Below are 18,957 nucleotides of genomic sequence, written 5' to 3'. Positions count from 1 at the left end.
CATCAGCTCCCAAAATAATTTCCTGTAAATCCACCCACAAAACACCTCATTTGGGTTTCACAGTAAATCACAATTTAACTTATGTCAACAGTAACGAGCAATTTAATATCTCTACACCAATGAAATACATGGAGAAGTAGAAACTGGGAACCCAAGTTTGGAACTTGCGTATCAAAACTTTACACAGCAATCATTTTATTACTATTTCTCCTGTACTAAACAGACTGGACAAATGTTTTACATGTGTTCAAAAAAGGCAGTGGTTTAAGTAAGCCTGTCTGCTGTTATTTTAAACTAACAAAAACATTGTAGTTCAGCCAGTGAAGCTTATGATATATTCCATGTACCAAGTGGACTGTCAGAAAAGGAAAACAAGTCTTTTTTTTTCCATGGTCATTCTCACATGCTGACGTGACACACTTTTGAAAACTCAAGTCCTTCCAGGCTCCATTTTTTACAACTGCATCACATTTCCCTTTAGAGAGGATGATGCATTCTGTAAAGCCATCTTTAAAGCAAGATGTCAGCACAGCCATTTGCCCCTAATCCTTTGATAAACCTTGTCATTCCCTTAGCACTTCGCAACTAAATTTGCTATTGGTCTGGTTGGTAAGAAAAGGATGGTATTTGTACTACTGTGTTTTAACTAAGGGAAGACTTAAATGAAGTCAAAATGCAAAACTGAAGCTGTCCATTTCTGTATTAAACACAGAAACACAGACAAAACCAGGTCAATATGTCAGTTCACTGGTCTGTTTACTGTACCGTTGTCAACTCTTAAGATCTACCTCTCCTTCAAAAGGTTTGTGTAAGAATGTGAGGCATTCTCTTCCAAAGATCTTTTAAGTACAGAAATCATAATACCTCAGAAAACATCAGGAAAAAAAATGGAGACAGCTAAAGTTTTCTGCACATCTTAGAAAAACAATACAGAATAAAAATAACAAACAGTACAGATTTCTACCTAATAGGACAGTAGTTAAACAGGATGCATGCATGTGATTAAATGATACACATTCACAGCTGTTATACCTGAAATCAATAGAAACCAATAGAATAGAAATCAATAGTCCTCCTAGTTCCCTTTGATGGCCTTTCCTAGCAGTGGTTCAAAAAAACAAGTTTTATGTCCTTTAAGAATACTATGTAAGCTCTATTGACAATTTAAGTGGATACAACCTATGGTGCAAATTTGTCTGTGCATTCTGCACCTCTAACCAGGCTCTATGACTTCAGCATCACCATGCATACCAGTGTTAGGAAGTAAAAGCACCACTCCTTATCCTTTAAAGCCAGCAATGGATGACATCAGACTGTCAGGTGCTAACACCACCACAGCATTATCCACACTGACCTTATTCTCATTGTACACATCTCTGGTGCCCCTGCTCCACACTGCCACTGGCTGGCACGGCACCCCTCTGCCCCTTCCTGTCCTCAAAGGGTGGGCAGCAACTCTATCCCAGGAGCACAAAGAGGAAGATGTTGCTGATTGTTTATGGAAAATTTCCTCTTTCCAGTCCATCAGAAATACTTGGGCTATAAAGATGCCTTTTCTGGCAGTAGTATTGTTAAAAGGATATCATCCATCAGGTCGCCAAACCAAAACAAATCAGAGCACGGTTAATAAAAATGATTTACAACGTTTGAACTCTCTCTGGGGCTACCAAAACATTTGACAAAAGACAAAATTAAGTACAATTTCCAAGCCTTTTGTTTAAGTTCAGCTTAAAGTACTGCCAACTCTCCCTTGTCAAGAAAAAGCACCGAAATGTCAATGGCGAATTCTGCTTGGCATGCTCTCTGTGCTTAGAACACAGCTCAGGTTACCCTTGTATCTGAGCTTGGTTAAAGCTCAGATGTCATCACACTACTCAGTATTACTTCACTTCCTCTGAAATTTATTTCCACCTTTTCACAAAACATCTTTTGTTGACATTCTGCAAACAACACTATCCAATAAGGTGCCGATTTTTTCTTCCTGTGGAGTAATTTTGTACATCTGCAGGAAAAAAACAAGAAAAACAGTAAAGATGTGTAAGGAAGAAAAAACATGACATACCTTCTAAAACTATGTACACAAGAAAAGATTATTCCCCTCTCCCCCACTTTTATATTGGAAATTTCTATCTTCTTGTGACTGCAAGACAAAATTTGGACTGAAGCAAATTCTGAAACTGCAAGGATAAGGAAAGCTATGAAACTGAATGAGAGCAGCACTTTTAGCTCCATATGTTAAATGCTATGATTTGCCCAATTTTATTCATATGTCTCCTATCAATACTTTGACAGACATGATAAATATAATTTAAGTTACTTGAGTTTTATCACATAGAAGACATTTGCTTCAAAATACCTATTTAGCATATGGTAATCTGTTAAGAGCATAAATGCCCCAAGACAGCTCCAACAGCTAATTAACCTGAGCATTTTCATAACCTTCTGGGACTATCTATGTACTTAAGCTTATGAAAATGCTCTGGACTGAAATTTTTAATCAAATTAATATTTGCCTGAAAAACAGGAATCAAAAGTTCTTGGATGGTAGGCAGCAACCAGGAATTTATTTTTATGCTCTAATTCCCTAACAACATTAATAATTTGAAGACTTAAATTTTGTGATGTCAGGGTGTGACAACTAAAATTTTTTTCAACTGAAAAATTCAAAGAAATAATTAAAGTCCACTCAAAACAAGTTTTCAGTTGTGCTAAAGAAATTCAGAACCTAAGTTAATTGATATTTAATCAGACAACTAAATAAACTGTCCCTTTTCTTCATGTCAGTCCTCTCTTTTGGCTACACACCTTTTTAACTTTGGCAGTGTCTGTTAGCTGGGGGAGTTCATCTAAGGAAACCTGCTGGCCTTCCACCTGAGATGTTATATCTGCCAGATTTACATTCTTGTCTCCATCCACCACCAGCACAATGAGTACTGCTGTGTCGCTGTCTGAAATGCCAAACTTTTTAAATGCATCTGAAATCTGAAAAAAGAGAAAAAAATCCAAAATATTTTGAGTCACTTTCTTGCTACATACAAGGAACCTTTTCAGTTACTATGTCAGATACGCCATGAGTATAAATTGACAGACATTTTGTATTAATGGAATTCTGACAAGCTACAAACCATAACAGCATATTACTGTCATTAAAAATATCAATTAAAAACTTCTGCTCCTAGCTACATAGAGTGTTAAAGGAATACATGTAGTTAGTTTGGCTGTGTGGATCTTAGCAAGCTTTTCTGGCAAAAAAGAAATTTGTTCAATAAATCTTACATTGTTGCTTGGTGAAAGGCTGAAAATAATTTCTGAATAGAGTGTTCTAGTCTTCATTTTACCTATCTTCTGTAGATGCACTGCTTTGTTGGCTGCCACAAGAATCTGAAAAGGATCTACAATCTGTAAAACACAAGAGAAAGAGTTACACAGAATTAACTTACTGTTTTGAAATCTGAAAAAATTCCTGACCACTTCATTTTGATAGCCTAATTCTAACAAAAAAAAGACTAGATTCTGAAACTATTTATGGGTTAAATGAGAATAAAGGCACCAAATACTAGATTTTAGCATGAATTAATTAGCATTGGAGTTTACACGAGGCAGATTTAAACTCCACCAAGCAGGATGGGAAATTAATCAAAACGATGTTTTTGGCCAGTCTTGCCAAGGCTGTTTTACAGAGCCGACCCCTTCCGCGGTAGGAAGCAGTAATGAAGTCCAAGGAGGGCACTTGGGCAGGGCCCGGAGGACGCGCAGAGCAGCCCGTGTGACGGCGACTGAGAGAAGGGCCAGCTTCGTGAGCTCCCACGGCCATTCCGCTCCGCCAGGGCGGCATCGCATCCACTCACCATGGCAGGGTTTATCAGTGCTCCCTCAATGGACCCTTCCATGGCTTTTTTCCGCAGAGCAGCGGCATTTTTCACGTGCTGGAAGAGGAGCAGCGTGACGCTGCGCTCAGGGAACAGCTCCAACCGGTGCGTTCGCTCCATCCCCGGGGGATCGGCCGCTCGTCCCGCAGAAAACACAGCGCTAACAATACCCGGCCGCTCAGACCAGAGGCTCGCCTTCCCACAGGAATCCCCCGTTTCCCGGCCCCGCGTCCCTTCCCGCCCGGCCGGGTGCCGCCCTCGCCCCTCCCCGGAAGGGCGGCCCCATCGCGGCCGGCGCGGAGCCGGCATGGAGCGCGCCGAGGCCTACGGCTTCTCGGGCGCCATGAGCGGCGCCTTCCTGCTGTCGTGCCTGCTCTTCGCGGCCGTCAGCCGCCGACAGCGCGGGCCCTACATGGACGAGGTGTTCCACGTCCCGCAGGCTCAGGCCTATTGCCACGGCCGCTTCCTGCAGGTCAGGGAAGGGCTCACCCTTGCAGCAGCAGTACAGCAGTGCTGGGGGTCGGGGGTGGCCGAACGCGGGTTGTGCAGCGGGTGGAGCAGCAGCAGCCGGGCAGCGCACGCAGAGTTCAGAACCCAGGGCAGCAGTGCCGGGAGCTGTCGGAGCCTGCGGGCGAGCCAGGGGGCCGCGTGGCGGGGTGCCGCGGCCGTGTGGCGGGGTGCCGCGGCCGTGTGGCGGGGTGCTGTGGCCGTGGCCCGGTGCTGTGGTAGTGTCGCGGTTCCCTGACGCTGTGTTCGCCTTGCAGTGGGACCCCATGATCACCACGCTGCCCGGCCTGTACCTGCTCTCGGTGGGAGTGGTGAAGCCCGCTGCGTGGCTCCTCGGCTGGACGGGAAGCGTGGTGTGCTCTGTGGGAATGCTCAGGTTTATCAATCTCCTCTTTAGTGCTGGGAACTTCTATTTACTGTACTTGCTTCTGTTCAAGATCCATCAGAAGAATAAGGTACTGTCAAAGTAAAGCAATGTTATCCACTCGTACAAGCAACTTTGATGGCTTAGTGTATGTTCCCTTCACTGCATATGTGAGGTGTTCTCAATTTTGTGTAACTGCGAGTACCACCACCAGTTTGACCAAGAAGGCACACTCCTATTCTCTAATTTTTTTCTTTTTTTTTTTTTTCTTACACAAGGTGCAGTCCTCTAAAATTCATTCTTGCACATAAGTAGAAGGAGTCCTGTTGAAATAAAAGTTAGTAGATATTCAGACTTATTATCCAAGGATCTGGATGTTCATGTCATTGGAATTGCTTAAGAGTCCTGACAAAACTTGAGCAGTGGTTCCTCAGCTGCTCTGTGAGCAGCCTGTGTCATTTAAGGGGATTTCTTATTTTTCAGGCATTTGGATTTGGCCTTGTTGAATTTCATCATATTTTCGTTACCCCATTCCTCCAGCCTCTGTGGGTCACTCTGGATGACACCTGTCCTTTTGATCAAATTGCCTGGTCCTGCTCATGCAGAGTCAACTACAGACTTGGTGACAGTGACCTCCTGCTGCTTTCTTATCTTTGATAAAGCCATTAAAGAGGGCAGGTCCCAGTGTTGATACTTGGGTTGTTACTGTCCTTTGGGTAGAGTGTAATGAGTTCATCATCCAGCCAGTTCTTACCTGTCTAGCTGTCCACACATCCAGACCATAACAGTTCAGTTTGCATATAAGAATGCTGTATTATTTAAAATCTGCAGTAAATACATTGTTTTAATGGTTAATTGTCTTTTTAAAATCCTGCACATTAGTAAAGTTACTTTGCTTGACTTTTAACCATAAAACATTTTTTTCCTGTTCCCTGAAAACTGAAGGATTCCTTTACTACAAAGAAAATTGGTGCATTTTCTTAGAGGAAATCTCTTAATTTTTAAGCAAATTATAACACTGTACAGGATTAGATCAGATTAAATAAATGGTTTTCATTTTTAATTTTATACTTCAAAGTGGAAACAAATGTAAGAACAAGTTTCATGACAGTAGTTTAAGCATTTAGTTATCCTTTGACATTTTTTTGACTTCAGTATTTTCTCTGTTCCCCTTCCTTGTAAGGTGATGAGTGGCTGTTTCACCCCACACTACATCATTCAGAAACATCATGCAGCCTTTTTAATGTTGTGATTTGCGGTGTTGTCGTGAATGGAATAATTGGGAAGAGTTTTTAACTGCATGGTCTCCTACCTTTTTAAAAAATTCTTTTCTGACTCATTAATTATAATGAGGATAAAAAATAAAAGCTACATCAAAGATTAGAAACTTGGAGTTGGCCTCTCTGTGGACTGGGTTCAAAAGCGGTGATAGCAGAGGCACAGAATGGTGCTGCCACACAGACAAACAGAATCTCATGGTGATTTTGCAAGGCAATAAACCATTGATTTTATCTTCTGCCCATTGATGCAGCCCTTTAATCCAAAGTATGGGAGCACTTACATCCCCACCATGATTTTAACACCAGAAATATGTGCACACCTGACATATGAAAGAAGTTGGTGTATTTTCATTGCCATCTTATTAAATCACCTGCAGTAATGTTCTGTGCTTTTCACTTGGATTTTAATATTGTATAACTGTATTAACATAGCAGGAACTTAAGAAAAATACAGCATTTGTGCAATAATTGAAACAAAGAACATAGGAGATATTGTATTGTGTTAATGGAATTCTCAAGAGTTATACTAGGTTTTTTTTAATATACAATTCTATTTTATTGGGCATTGTGTAACCTCATTTTTCTGCTTCTTCTTTAGGCTGTGTCTGGTTTCCAGAGGATATTGTCTGCATTAACTCTTGCAGCGTTTCCCACCCTTTATTTTTTTACATTCCTTTATTATACAGATCCAGGATCAGTATTTTTTACTCTTTTTTCCTATTTAATGTGCCTTTATGGTAACCATAAAACTTCTGCTCTCCTTGGATTTTGTGGCTTCATGTTTCGTCAGACAAATATTGTGTGGACAGTTTTTTGTGCTGGAAATGTTGTTGCAGAGAAGGTAAATGAAGCCTGGAAGATTGAGTTGCAGAAAAAGAAAGATGAAAAGATTTCTTCCAAGAAAGGATCATTTTCAGATTTGACCAGAATACTGCAGTTTCTTGTTGAATATCTCTTGTCACCCAAAAATTTAGTTACACTTACTGCTTTAACTTGGCCATACATCATATTAGTATCTCTCTTCTTTGTTTTTGTCTTCATCAATGGGGGAATAGTTGTTGGTGATAGAAGTAGTCATGAAGCCTGTTTGCACTTTCCTCAGCTGTTCTATTTTCTGTCCTTTACTCTTTTTTTCTCATTTCCTCATTTACTGACCCCTACTAAAATCAGGAAATTCCTTTTGTCATTGCGAAAGCACCCTGTGCAGTATAGCTTAGTCGCTGTCATCTCTTTATTCCTCATCTGGAAATTTACCTATGTCCATAAGTATTTACTAGCAGACAACAGACACTATACGTTTTATGTCTGGAGAAAAGTGTTCCAAAGACATGAGCTTGTAAAATACCTGTTAGTTCCGTTCTATATATTTGCTGGCTGGAGTTTTGCTGATACACTAAAATCAAAATCAATATTTTGGATCTTAATGTATTTTGTATGCTTATTAGCAGTCACAGTTCCTCAAAAATTGCTAGAATTTCGTTACTTTATTTTGCCATTCTTAATATATAGGCTTAATATTCCATTTCTGTCTCTATATAGACAACTTCTGGAGCTGGCTTTTTATATTTTAGTAAATGCTGTAACTTTTTATCTTTTTCTAAATAGAACATTCCAATGGGAAAATAGTGATGAAGTACAGAGGTTTATGTGGTGACTTTTTGGTACTTTTATACCTGTAGGAAAACACAGTTCTGTTTCAGGACTGGACTCTGGAATGAAGCAGTATGTTTTGCATCATGTAAGGACTATTTTCCCTAGCTGGAATTGGGAAGTAAGCTCTTTGCTTATATTGTTGCAACCAAATGCAAGATCTGTTATAATGTGAAGGTACTCCATATATTGAATTTATGAATATTTAAAAATTCAATATGAGGGGAAATGTGAGAACACTTTCTGTAATTAATGTAAAATAAGGAAGATGTTTACTGTCATTTTTCATGACAATAAAATATTATATAACATGCCCTTGAAGATAAAGTAGTTTATAAGTATGTTTCAGAGGTTTCTCTTTTACAAAAGAAGGATTTCAGTCTATTCAACCTTTTTGTTGATTTATCTGTGTGCATATTTATTCCTCGAATCAGGCCATTTCCTTCTAGGTTTACTAGTGGTCAAAGTGTAAACCACTTTTAAAGTACTAAGTTTTCAAAGCCTCCTATGTCTCACTGAATTTCCATTCCTTTTTTTGTCAGTAAATGCTTACATTAGTTTTGTGAGCAGAATGGGCTCTTAAACCCTAGAGAAGTTTGGACATTTTATTTCAAACTGATACTTAGAAAACACATGCTATGTGTGTGCACCTTCTTTGGAGGAATAAGTGTAACTGTACAATAAAACATAAATGGCAGTTGGTAATGTGCCCTGTTAGAAAGGGAGTAGTTTACAGATGTCAGACTGCAACGTGCAGTGGATTGCAGCTCTCTTAAATAATTGAACTTTTATGTCCTGTGGTTCTGTGCTCACAGGTTTGTGCTGAAATCGACTCTGAGTGCAACTTCGGAGTTGCACTGAGTGTTTCAAAGATCTTTGATGTGTAATCCTCAAGAGGTACTAATGGCATTATTGAACTATTCTTTTAAGTATTTTTCACATTTAATGGAACTTCAGTGTATATATTCTGTTTGACAAAGTGATGTATATATATTTAAAAGCATCTAGTGTGCATTATCATCAGAGTAAATGAAGGCTTTAATAGTTCCTGTAAGTAGATCACTTATATTAAGTCTCAAAAATATTTGATTGCTACAGTATGTGGCAGGGGAGAGTGGTCTCCAAAACTTCAGGCACTGTGTAGCTTCCTTAAATTCATTATTGTTCTGTAATGACAATAATTCAGCCAAATCTGTGCAAACATCATATTATTGCCACTCAAGTCACTTGGAATTGGAATTGTTTCTCAAGAGGTCTGTTCTGGGGTGTTACAGGCTCAGGTCAGTACTGTTACTGGTCCATGTCCTGGTTCCAATTCCTTCCCTGTACTAGCCCTGTGATGGGTGTGGTGAGCTCAGATTCTGATCAATGCCTCTGCAACCCTGTTTCTCCTAAGTTAACCTCCAGCCATTCTTCAATGAGCAGCTGTTTGTATTGAATTCAGGATATTTACCAGGTCCCTTTTTGCTTCTTGGCCTTTTGCAAGGCTGGTAATTTGTTGTCAATGTGTACCATAGGGAAAGCCATTTTCTATCAGTCCCTATTTGATTCTTCAGGTTGAAGGGACAAAAGAAACCTGAAGTGGATTGCTTTTGAAGAATCCAGTGTTGTTCTGTCAGAGTCCAGGATGTTGTGTTGTGATTTCAGTATCACAGATTTGAGAGGGGAAGTCTTGTGGTGTGCCTTCTGCTTCTAGTTTTGTTTTTGTATGCCATGTCAATAAAATCGTAAGTTAAAAGAGCATTTCCCTGCTTAAGTACAACTTCATTTGTGCCCTGAAATACTGAGTTAGAATGGTAACATGGAAAGGCATGGGGCTCTGTCTAGTATTCCAAGTTGTATCTTAGATCCAAGGTTTTTTTCTGGTTTTATGTAGGGGAGCAGGTGTTAATTCCCTTGAGAAAAAAAAAATCCCTTGCAGAGATCCCTTTGTAGTCAACAGGTGTTTTATCCAGCACATCTGTTTTTACTGGTTTCAAATGCCATCCTTGATCAACTCTGTTGAGAGACTGTTCATGATTCCTATTTTTAACACAAGTAGCAACTGTGTTTCAAGTGAAAAGAACCAGTTTAAATATGTGCAATTTTTAAAACAATTTAATTTTTTTTTTTGGTTGTGAAAAGTGTATGCAAAACATTCACTTTTCACCAAAATTTATGGCACAATACCTTTCTAATGAGCTCCACCCCAGGAGACACTAGTTTGGGCTGTTTAACCAGTACTATGTAATGGCATAATATTTTATAATGGAATTTATCACTATACTTACAGGTTTTAATTTAAAAGTAAAGTGATGCCTACTATATTTTGCTCATTTGAAAGCAGGCTGAGTTGATAAAAGTTTATTTAAAAAGGGAAGTTGATGAATTACTAAAGTATGAAAGGAGAATGTATTTGTAGAATAAAGCTACATTTTCACTTTTGCCCATGAACCTGAGGGTGTTTGCAGATAATATTCAATGTTAGCCATGTCAGTCCAGAAATCAGAGGCATTATATTGTGTCAGAACTAGTCATAAAGAAAGATCTCCAAATTCCATCAGTATTTCCTAGAATTTTGACAAATAGCAGTAAGACTATTGAAATCCATTGAAAAATGGATTTTAGTATTTTGTATTTTGTCCCTGAAATACTTCCATTGTAGTTGTTTTAAATTTGTTAGCTGTTTTCCTTAAAGACATGAAAAAAGGGCTGTATTTATCCTGCTTTGTGTTGCCAAGGGCTTCTACATTCAATAGAACCATAATTGCTTACTTTAGGTTGATTCTCAGCAGATGTCAGTGAAATTTCTTACAACAGCTTTAAAATGTTAATTTCTTGCAAATTTTATTAGTTACCAATTTAGAATAAAATCTCACTAATTCCTTGAAGTATTCAAGGTACAACCAAAAATAACATAGCTAACATTTCTATAATGGCTGCTTTGAAAAAAAGGCTGTTTTAATTTTTCTTAGAAATAAGATGATTTTTCAGTAACTGTTGGAATAATAAAGATAGCTGAAGAGTCACAGCATGGCTGAATTGTTTTGAAATGGAGGAAAAAGTGCAAAGAATTGAACCTTTTTTTTTTCTTTTAGTTAAAAATATATTGTTATTCAGCCTGATAGGAAGTTTGATAATACTTTATGCTGTGAACTGCATTTCCTGCTGTTTGTGAGAATTCTGTATTTCATTACTTTTAACTTCCTTGACAACACGTGTTCATGTTCAAAATTAGCAAGAATTTTATACCATAAGCAATGCCGAAATACTTTTTTCTGTTAATTTTCTAGAGGGTTGATAAATAAGATGGATTACTTCTGTTAGAAAGTAAGGAAAAAGTATTTTATAATGTCTGGGGCCAGTAGAATTTTGTCCTGGTAATGCAGTTCTGGTGTTTTTTGTTGTTCACAAGGTGGCAGTCCTGTGCTGTCTTGTTGAGGTGACCAAGTGCTTTGTGCAATGCTGCTTGAAATCATAATGTTGTTCCAGCAACACTCTGATAATTAAAAAACTTCAAGTTCTCTCATGGCTAACTGATTTAGCTATAATGTCCTTGTTAATTCTAAATATATACAGTACATTAAGTTTTACTAGAACAAGTTTTGTTAATCTTTAAAGTGTCTGTCCTGCAATTTTTTACGTTTGTGAAATTTTCATGTCTGCTTTAAGAACAAAATGAAACTTGAAATCCTACTGTTGTAAAGATGTTGTTTCTAGCGGATTAGCAGATTTCCTTTGGGTGTTTTATTATTAAATTTCACAGTATTCTTACTTTCTTTGCATATTCATTCTAGTTTCTGTCTAAGAAGAAAAAAAAACCCCTGAAGGACAAATTGAGAAAAGCAGAATAATTATGCTGTTGAAACTGACACGTTTCTGAAATATTCACTCTCTTTTGGGTCATGCACATACAAACTATAAATGCTTAAGTAAATGTTGGCCCTATAGTATATTGACTACTTTATGTCTTTTAAATACATAATCTAGTTTTTGTGTAATGAAAAACTGTAAAGTCCAGTCCATGAAAGTGCTTCTAATTATCTTAAACTTTTTCTATATTCAGCATCCTAATTTTTTCCCCCTGAAAAACTTTGCACTCCTTGCTTATCCCTTGTTTGATAAGACATGCTTTTTATTTTCAATTCAGTGACATTTTTCTGTCACCTGAGGCATGTTTTATAGAAAAACATCCTTCTCAAAAGTATGCTTTAGATAGATGCAGATAATTGGTTTTGCCAACAAACATCCTTTTACAAACAAAAAGGATCTGTATGAGACAGAAATGTTAATCTACCTAGCCATGTGTAGCTAAAATGCCCTTAATTTGCCAGTTTTTCTGCTTGATCTCAGAATATGCTCAGGACCTCACGCTGTTCCTTCAGCTTCACGAATAAGTGGGATACGAGGAGCAGGAAGCAAGAGGAAAAATGTTTCTGCAGATCATTGTCATGGCAGTGCTGCCCTCACTGGGAGTGTGCAAGGTTGCCAGGAGCAGGAGTGAGTGGGTGCTTCTGGCTGTGGCTGGCTAAAGTATGTGGTGATAGGGGAGAGCTGCTTGCCATACACGAGTGGGAATGTCTTCTCCAGCTGCAAGGAGAATCTGCTTGTTCCTAGAGCTGGCTGGATCTCTGGGAGAATAATCCTGCTGAAATCTGACAAGGGAACTGGTTTGTTGGAAGATGTTTTAGGGCTTCACTGTGCATCTGTAAATAAAAAACTGTTCTTGCTGTGTTCAGGAAATGTGAGCTTACTTGAAACACAGCTGTGTCAAATAGGGAAGGAGTTACTTTCATTTTTATGGAATAATAGAATCATTAAGGTTGGACAAGACTCATAAGACCATCGAGTCCAGCTATCAACCCAGCACCACCTTTTTCAGCACTAAACTGTATGCCCACCTACCACATTCGTGCACCTTTTGAACGCTTGGAGGGATGGTGATTCCACCACTTCCCTGGATAGCCTGTTTCAAAGCCTGACTACCTTTTCCACAAAGAATTTTTTTGTAATATCCAATCTGAACTCAAGGCCATTTCATCTGGTCCTCTCACTTGTTATATGGGAGAAGAAACCAACCCTGAGTGTCTGAAAGTGGTTCAGAGACCACTTTCAGACACTTTCTTCAGACCTATAATTTTAATATATGTAAATCGCATTTTCCTGCGATTCCCTTTTGATTCCCATTGAATCTCAAAAAAGCATTCTCTGTCTGATTTTCACGTTATCAGTTGCCCAGATACTTTAGTGAGTTTATGATGTACTTTGGACCTGATTACCAAGAGATTTGATAATCAGGCTGCCTTGGCAAAAACAAACAGAACTTTGACGATAACGGTAGGATTGGATCAGACTGGTGACAGGCAAGAAGATTGAATCAACTTCTACAAGCAAGAGATGTCACAAAATGTAAGTGGTTATATGATGATTAACCCAATCGTTGTAGTAAAAAATTACTAGTCTTCCTAGAACAGTACATAAGCATATGTTGTCCACAGTACAATGGGTCTCTGACCACCACCCACTCAGTCTCCCTTTCTCTCTCCATCACCAATAGGTTTATAATACAAAACTGATGTGTCTTAAAAAGTAGACATTGTTAAAGCAATGTTTCCCATGTGCTCTATATCCTGGTTTTAAGTAGATGTAAATTAATATCCTATGCATTTAATTCAAATTGGCTTGAATTCCTGTTAATAACAGCGGTGTATGCCTTTTCAAAGCTGTAATTGCAAGAGTTCATGTCCTTAGCTAAATTTGCATCTTCTGTAATGAAATTACATTTTGACATTCTCATATCAACCCTCCTAAAAGTATTGTCATAGAAATAATCTTGTGAAAACATAATGAAAAAGGAATGGTGATTATCACTGGCAAGAGTCTAATTTTAGGGCGATACTTCAGACCTGCAAGTTTGGTACATGTAAATCATGCTGCATTTTCCTGTGTTCCCATCAAATCTCAAAGCAGTGCCTGGCTGAACTGCAATTTAAATGACAAGTTTCAAAAAAACAAAGAAAACGGAGTTGAGAACATCACCTATTCTAAGGGTGGCACTTCACCCTTGGGGTCAGTGCTGATCAAATGCCCGCACATTGTTGGTGTGTGGGAGTAAGCACAGTATAACCATAGTCCTGGTGAAGGGCAGTGGGGGTGTTTTGCATGCTGCATTGGGATTCCTTCCTTACTAGCTGCCCTGTGCATTCCTGAGCTGCTACAGCACTACATACTTATTGCCAGTAGTATTATTTTACATTAGAGATAGTTGTGAAGGTGAGAATTCATCTGCCAGACATCTCATCGAAACCACCCTCTAGTGTGAGCTTCTTTGCTAGTGCTAGGCAGGGCTCTCCTGAGCTGGGGAAGCCTCATATCCAAGGCTTGAGGCCAGAATGACCAGTGTTTGAGCTGATTTTCCTGGCAGCCATTCTACTAGCTAAATTTGAAAATTTTCAGCCCAATCCAATGTGTTGCTAACTTGCTTTAAAATCTCAAGAAGCCTTGTGGAATTACCTTCTCTCCTCATGTCCAGCCTCTGGAGAATGAAACAGAAACATGTCAAAGGAAAAGGAATTTATATTTAAGAGTTGTATGTATCCTTGCTAGAACTATATCAGTGCACATTTGCTTCAATAACTGCGTTTCGTTCTCTTAATTATTACTAGAATGGATTTTTCTTCCTTCTTTTCTGAAACAAGGAAGAAGAATAGTTTGCTTAAAACAAAAAAGAAATTAGATGTCTGGCGGTTTTCTTAAGAATTAAGAAAATGTATTTGAGATTCTGGAAACAGCTGTTGTCTGAGAGAAGCCTTAAGTTCACCTTCAAGATAAATACTAGTAATTTCCCTTCTCCCTCCTATACTGCTTATAAAATATATATTGTTTAAATTCTGTGAGGGTGGAAGAGGGGTGTAGCTTCGTAATGGCTTAGTCTGGCTGTTTGCCTGACAGGAGGCCACAAAACTTTACCTAAGAACTCCTACCAAGGAGGAAGTTACTCTCCACATTATGTAAGTGAATCCTGTGGAGTTTAATATTTTGAAGCTGAAATGGAGCTCATCTTTTGCAAACACACTCTATTTAAAGCAGTCAAGTAGTGATGAATTTGCTGTTTTATTAGACGAGCTTTTGCAGAGATTGATTTATTCTACTCTTAGGAACCTTTTCTCTCTCGTTGTGATCTTGCTACATCTGTGCAAAGACAATTCCCTCCATTTTCCTCCTCCACTTGTGCAGATACATACAATTTATGCTGGTGTGTGCAGCTCACAGCACAACAGCTTCTTAACCTACTGACCTACAGGGATACAAGGATTTGGCATCCCAGATTGCTTTTCACTCACTTTATTTTCAGCACATAAAGAAGTTATGATCAATATAATTGAAGACTTCACAAAACTTCTGAGATCTTTTTCTATATGGAAGAAGTATCATCTGCCTAGACCTGTGCCCGCTGCTCTGTTTAGCTGAAACAAGGTCTGTGGCCTCTTGTATGCATGGATACTCCCACTGTGAGGAGCATGATGGCTGCCTTGTACATGAAACATCAATTTTTGTCTTCTAAAGACAAACTAATGGAAAAATCAGTCCAAAATAAATATAAACAATTCCCACAATAACTGCTTTCATCTTTGTTAGGGAAGTGGCTGGAGATATACACAACAGTTTTCTTGCTTCTCCTTGATGATTACTATGTTAATAGTAGTTAGGGCATGTGAAGTTTCAGTTTGGCTGAGCAGTTTTTGATTTGGCTGTTTCCTGTAGAGCTCCATAAAGTTAAATGCTTGTGGAGGCAAATTTAATTGATTGATTACTGTTTTAACCTCGAAAGCCAGGGCTAACTCAAGTAGCTTGCTGTTGTATTGAGAGGTTGGCTGTGTTTTTCTTGAGACATAGTTTTTTTGTGGAGTTCGAGCACAGGAATTTTCTGTCGAATTAAAAATAAATGTATTCAGATTATGAGAATTCTGTAAGGAAGCCTGTTTTCTTATCCTTATACTGACTAAACATTTGCCCTGATGGGGCTCTGTGTACTCTCTAATACATGGAATCACTCTGCCTGAGGGCTAGAGGACTTTAGGCATTGTTTTAAACAGCTATCAGATCAGCTAACCTTGCAGGAAGCCTTTGATTTTGAATTAAAAGGTCGCCACCACCATCAGTTGGTGGGCTCAGTCCTCTTGCACTTTCAAATCCTAGCATTATAATTAAAACTTTGTGAATAAAGAGTCCTTCTGGAAAACAATTGTCCATCCTAGTAGCAATTAAGTCTTCTATAAACCTTAGCATGCAATTACAGCAAAGATCAGTTAAAGTAAGCCATTTGTGACTGAATCTGGATCAAGGATGTTAACACCTGTGAAGATTCTACCTTGTTATTTAAGTCACACACAACAGAGTACATGATGCTCTTGAACTTTCTTGCCCATCAGTTTGTCAGAGAATAAGCAAGCAAGAAAAGCCTTTAAAGTCAGTCCTAACATCTAACTAACTGATAGTCTGCAGTTACTTGGCAAAAAACTAGCCCATCAAAATCAGCTTGTAGCCTCCTCCAGGGGTTTTGCTGAGATGGATCTCATGATAAATGTTCTTCAGCCCTTTTTGTGTTTTCTTTCAAATGCAAGATCCTCTTCACTCAAGGTGGCTTTATTGCCTCTTGGATGAAAAATTGGTTTGGAGGTCTATTTTATTATATTAAAGAAGTGTTTATGCATTAACATGAGTAATACTTCGACCAAATGGATCTATACCCTACAGTCAAAATGCAAACAACAGTGTGTATTGACAGAATCTATTCAATATTTTATTTTCTCATTAAATCTAGCATAAAGTAGACGGGATAATTTGGTATTAGATTTAATCTTTCATGTTACTGTGCAAGTGTATAGATATTGACAATTTGTTTGGTCCTTTAAACATATACTTCCGAGGCAGAGTTGAAGAAGGTAATTACAATCCAACTCACTTTTCCATTACCCACACACTAATTTAATTGAAATTGTAGTAAGTACAACTTCATGAGATGGATCTATTTTCATTTCAATACTGCATTCTCTGAGGACACTAGAGGATATAATTCAACAGGAACTACACTCTAAAGGAATAATAACGCCTTCTGGAACGCTTCAGCTGCATGCACTCAATCTACAACCTGAAAGAACAGGCATAAAGACCTTACAGATTTTTGGATTTGTATATTCACTAGAATGTATAATGTTAAAAATAAAATACAACTCAGGGCAGTGACTACTTTTTTTTTTTAAACTACTGTTTGATATTTACAACAATGGAACAATACAAGGAAATACAAAGCTGAAAAGATTTCTTTTTACAGATTTTCTGTTGTCAGCTCAAATAAGGTAGAAAACAGCTGTGCACCAAATCTGAAAAGGTGGATCTCCTTCATCATGTGCTCATCTGCATTTTTATCATTCTAAATACCTTTATTAATCTGGTATTTGCCTTTGAACCTTCACTTGGACTTCTGTATTTTGATGACAAATAAAAGGAGAAACTGTAGGATTCCCAGTAAGTTGCATGGAGAAAAAGATAAAAGAAAAAAAAGACTGGATATGGAACTCGATACCATGGTTTAGTTGAGGTGTTGGGGCATGGGTTGGACTTGATGATCTTTAAGGTCCCTTCCAACCTAGTCATTCTGTGAATTCCTAGTCATAATGCTGTGTGCATTTGCAGGAAGCTTAGAATAAATTCCACAGTAAAGAGCCTCAGCCTCCACTTTCATCCCTTTCTAGGGGATGAGTGATCCCATTGTTTCCACCATAGGCTGTACCTCTTTGTGCGTGGCTGTTCTTCCTTTTGTGCCAACCTCTCTTCTCCATGTAAGCATGTGCCACAGACTGTCCACAGTTGTAGCTGGCTTTGTCTCAGCCATCCTGGCATGCTGAGGCTAGTTCTTTATGTCATTCCTGCTGCTGAAAAACAAAACTCAAGTGTTCATTTGGGCAAGGATTTCAATTGATGTAAATGTAGGCTGTACTTATCATCAGCTTCATTGGGATGGCATCAAAAAACTGGCCTGGCAAAAGGAGCGTGTGATCATCCTACCCTGGCTGTCAGAAGCAAAATTTGCAGTGTGGGAGTTCTGCTTGTCTTGGTTTTCTTAGCAGGGCCTCTTCAGATGATTGATCTTTTTTAGCTGGGGTGAGCTGACAGCTCTTTTGCCTTGTCCTGAGATAATGTAACAAAGCTCTGAGCTCAGCAGACTGTGTTGTGCCACCTTCTAGAAGCACTAAAGACAGCCATAAAATTGCATGTCAGTTGTTAGCCCAGCCTGGCCTCCTCCTCTGAGGTGTTGCAGCATCAGCATTTGCTCAGCCTGGGAATGGACGGGTCTTCAGCAACCCAAAAGCCAAGGCTGTTCTTTTATGCTTTGGTTCTTATTTGATCTAATTTTGATTGTGTCCCTAATTCACCCATGGAAGACTTTTTGAAGGCGCAAATGCAGATCTGCACTTAAGTCTTATGATTAAGGCATTAGAAGTCCTAAAATTTAGAAACAAAGGAAGAAACAATTTCTGTCATATTTTCTTAATTCCCTGTACTCAAGAGTACACTAAATGTAGTTCTTTTAGAACTGAAATTAACATGGAGAACAGTTCACCTTATAACACTCTTGCTTTGTTCTGTACTTTTTGTTGTGTGGTTCCCATAGAAGGTAGTGGTGACTGGAAGAGATAATGCATGAAAGAATATTTTTACTAAACATGTGACTACAGAATAAAATACACTTTTCACTGTTTTCCATGTACATGTGTCTCTCTAACAGACTAAAAGGCCTTACATTGGTTTCTGCTGGTGAGACAGGTTCCCTGTTATCCTGGTAGAGCTTGATGTCCTTCAAAATGCTTGAGTGCAGCTGCTGAGAGTGGTCAAGTGGCACTTGTGAATGGCTTTTTTCTTTAATTTCCAGTCACTTTCTTCTTTTTGCATTTTGTCTGTGATATGTGACAAACTAGTGTCATTGGCTTTCCTCTTAGTGGATAAGGACATTTTTCTGATTTTTTGTGTGTTGCCTTTATTTTCTCCCTGCACCTCATGGCTTTTTACAAAGCTTTTTTATAAGCAGATGATGAGTTATTTACATTGAACCAGTCTTGTCCTCTTGTTCTATACTTTATTTATTTTTTAATACTTAAAAATTGCTTTGGATAAATATATTTCCAATGCATGTAACCCAACAAAAAATTACAGTCAATGTTTATTGAAGGAAATTTATTGGATAGTCTCCTTTCTTTGTAGCTATTTGAGAAAATACAAGTCCTCATGGAAGGAAAAACATTAGACT

General features: G+C 38.5%; 2 protein-coding genes across 4 annotated transcripts; one reads left to right on the top strand and one right to left on the bottom strand.

The window, feature by feature from the left end:
• Nucleotides 1-1,884: 1,884 nt before the first annotated feature.
• Nucleotides 1,885-4,139, bottom strand: TPRKB (TP53RK binding protein). Its single transcript, XM_009086816.4, has 4 exons — nucleotides 3,849-4,139; nucleotides 3,277-3,399; nucleotides 2,806-2,982; nucleotides 1,885-2,002 (listed from the first exon to the last, which is right to left on the bottom strand). Exons 1-4 carry the CDS (start codon nucleotides 3,987-3,989, stop codon nucleotides 1,916-1,918), a joined length of 528 nt encoding a protein of 175 aa, XP_009085064.3. The 5' UTR covers nucleotides 3,990-4,139; the 3' UTR covers nucleotides 1,885-1,915.
• A 6-nt stretch (nucleotides 4,140-4,145) lies between these two features.
• Nucleotides 4,146-18,343, top strand: ALG10 (ALG10 alpha-1,2-glucosyltransferase). Of its 3 annotated transcripts, none has more exons than XM_030238238.2 (3): nucleotides 4,146-4,341; nucleotides 4,634-4,831; nucleotides 6,619-18,343. In XM_030238238.2, exons 1-3 carry the CDS (start codon nucleotides 4,177-4,179, stop codon nucleotides 7,672-7,674), a joined length of 1,419 nt encoding a protein of 472 aa, XP_030094098.2. In that variant the 5' UTR covers nucleotides 4,146-4,176; the 3' UTR covers nucleotides 7,675-18,343. The 3 variants fall into 3 exon arrangements, with proteins under 3 accessions (XP_030094098.2, XP_050842308.1, XP_050842306.1); XM_050986351.1 differs by lacking the exon at nucleotides 6,619-18,343 and adding an exon at nucleotides 5,924-6,612; XM_050986349.1 differs by lacking the exon at nucleotides 6,619-18,343 and adding an exon at nucleotides 5,224-5,917.
• The last annotated feature ends 614 nt before the right edge of the window (nucleotides 18,344-18,957 follow it).

The sequence above is a fragment of the Serinus canaria genome, chromosome 1A (genome assembly GCF_022539315.1).
Source record: "Serinus canaria isolate serCan28SL12 chromosome 1A, serCan2020, whole genome shotgun sequence".
In the NCBI taxonomy this organism is placed as follows: Eukaryota; Metazoa; Chordata; class Aves; order Passeriformes; family Fringillidae; genus Serinus; species Serinus canaria.
Note: the sequence above shows the minus strand (reverse complement) of the source record. Positions and strands in the feature narration are given on the sequence as shown.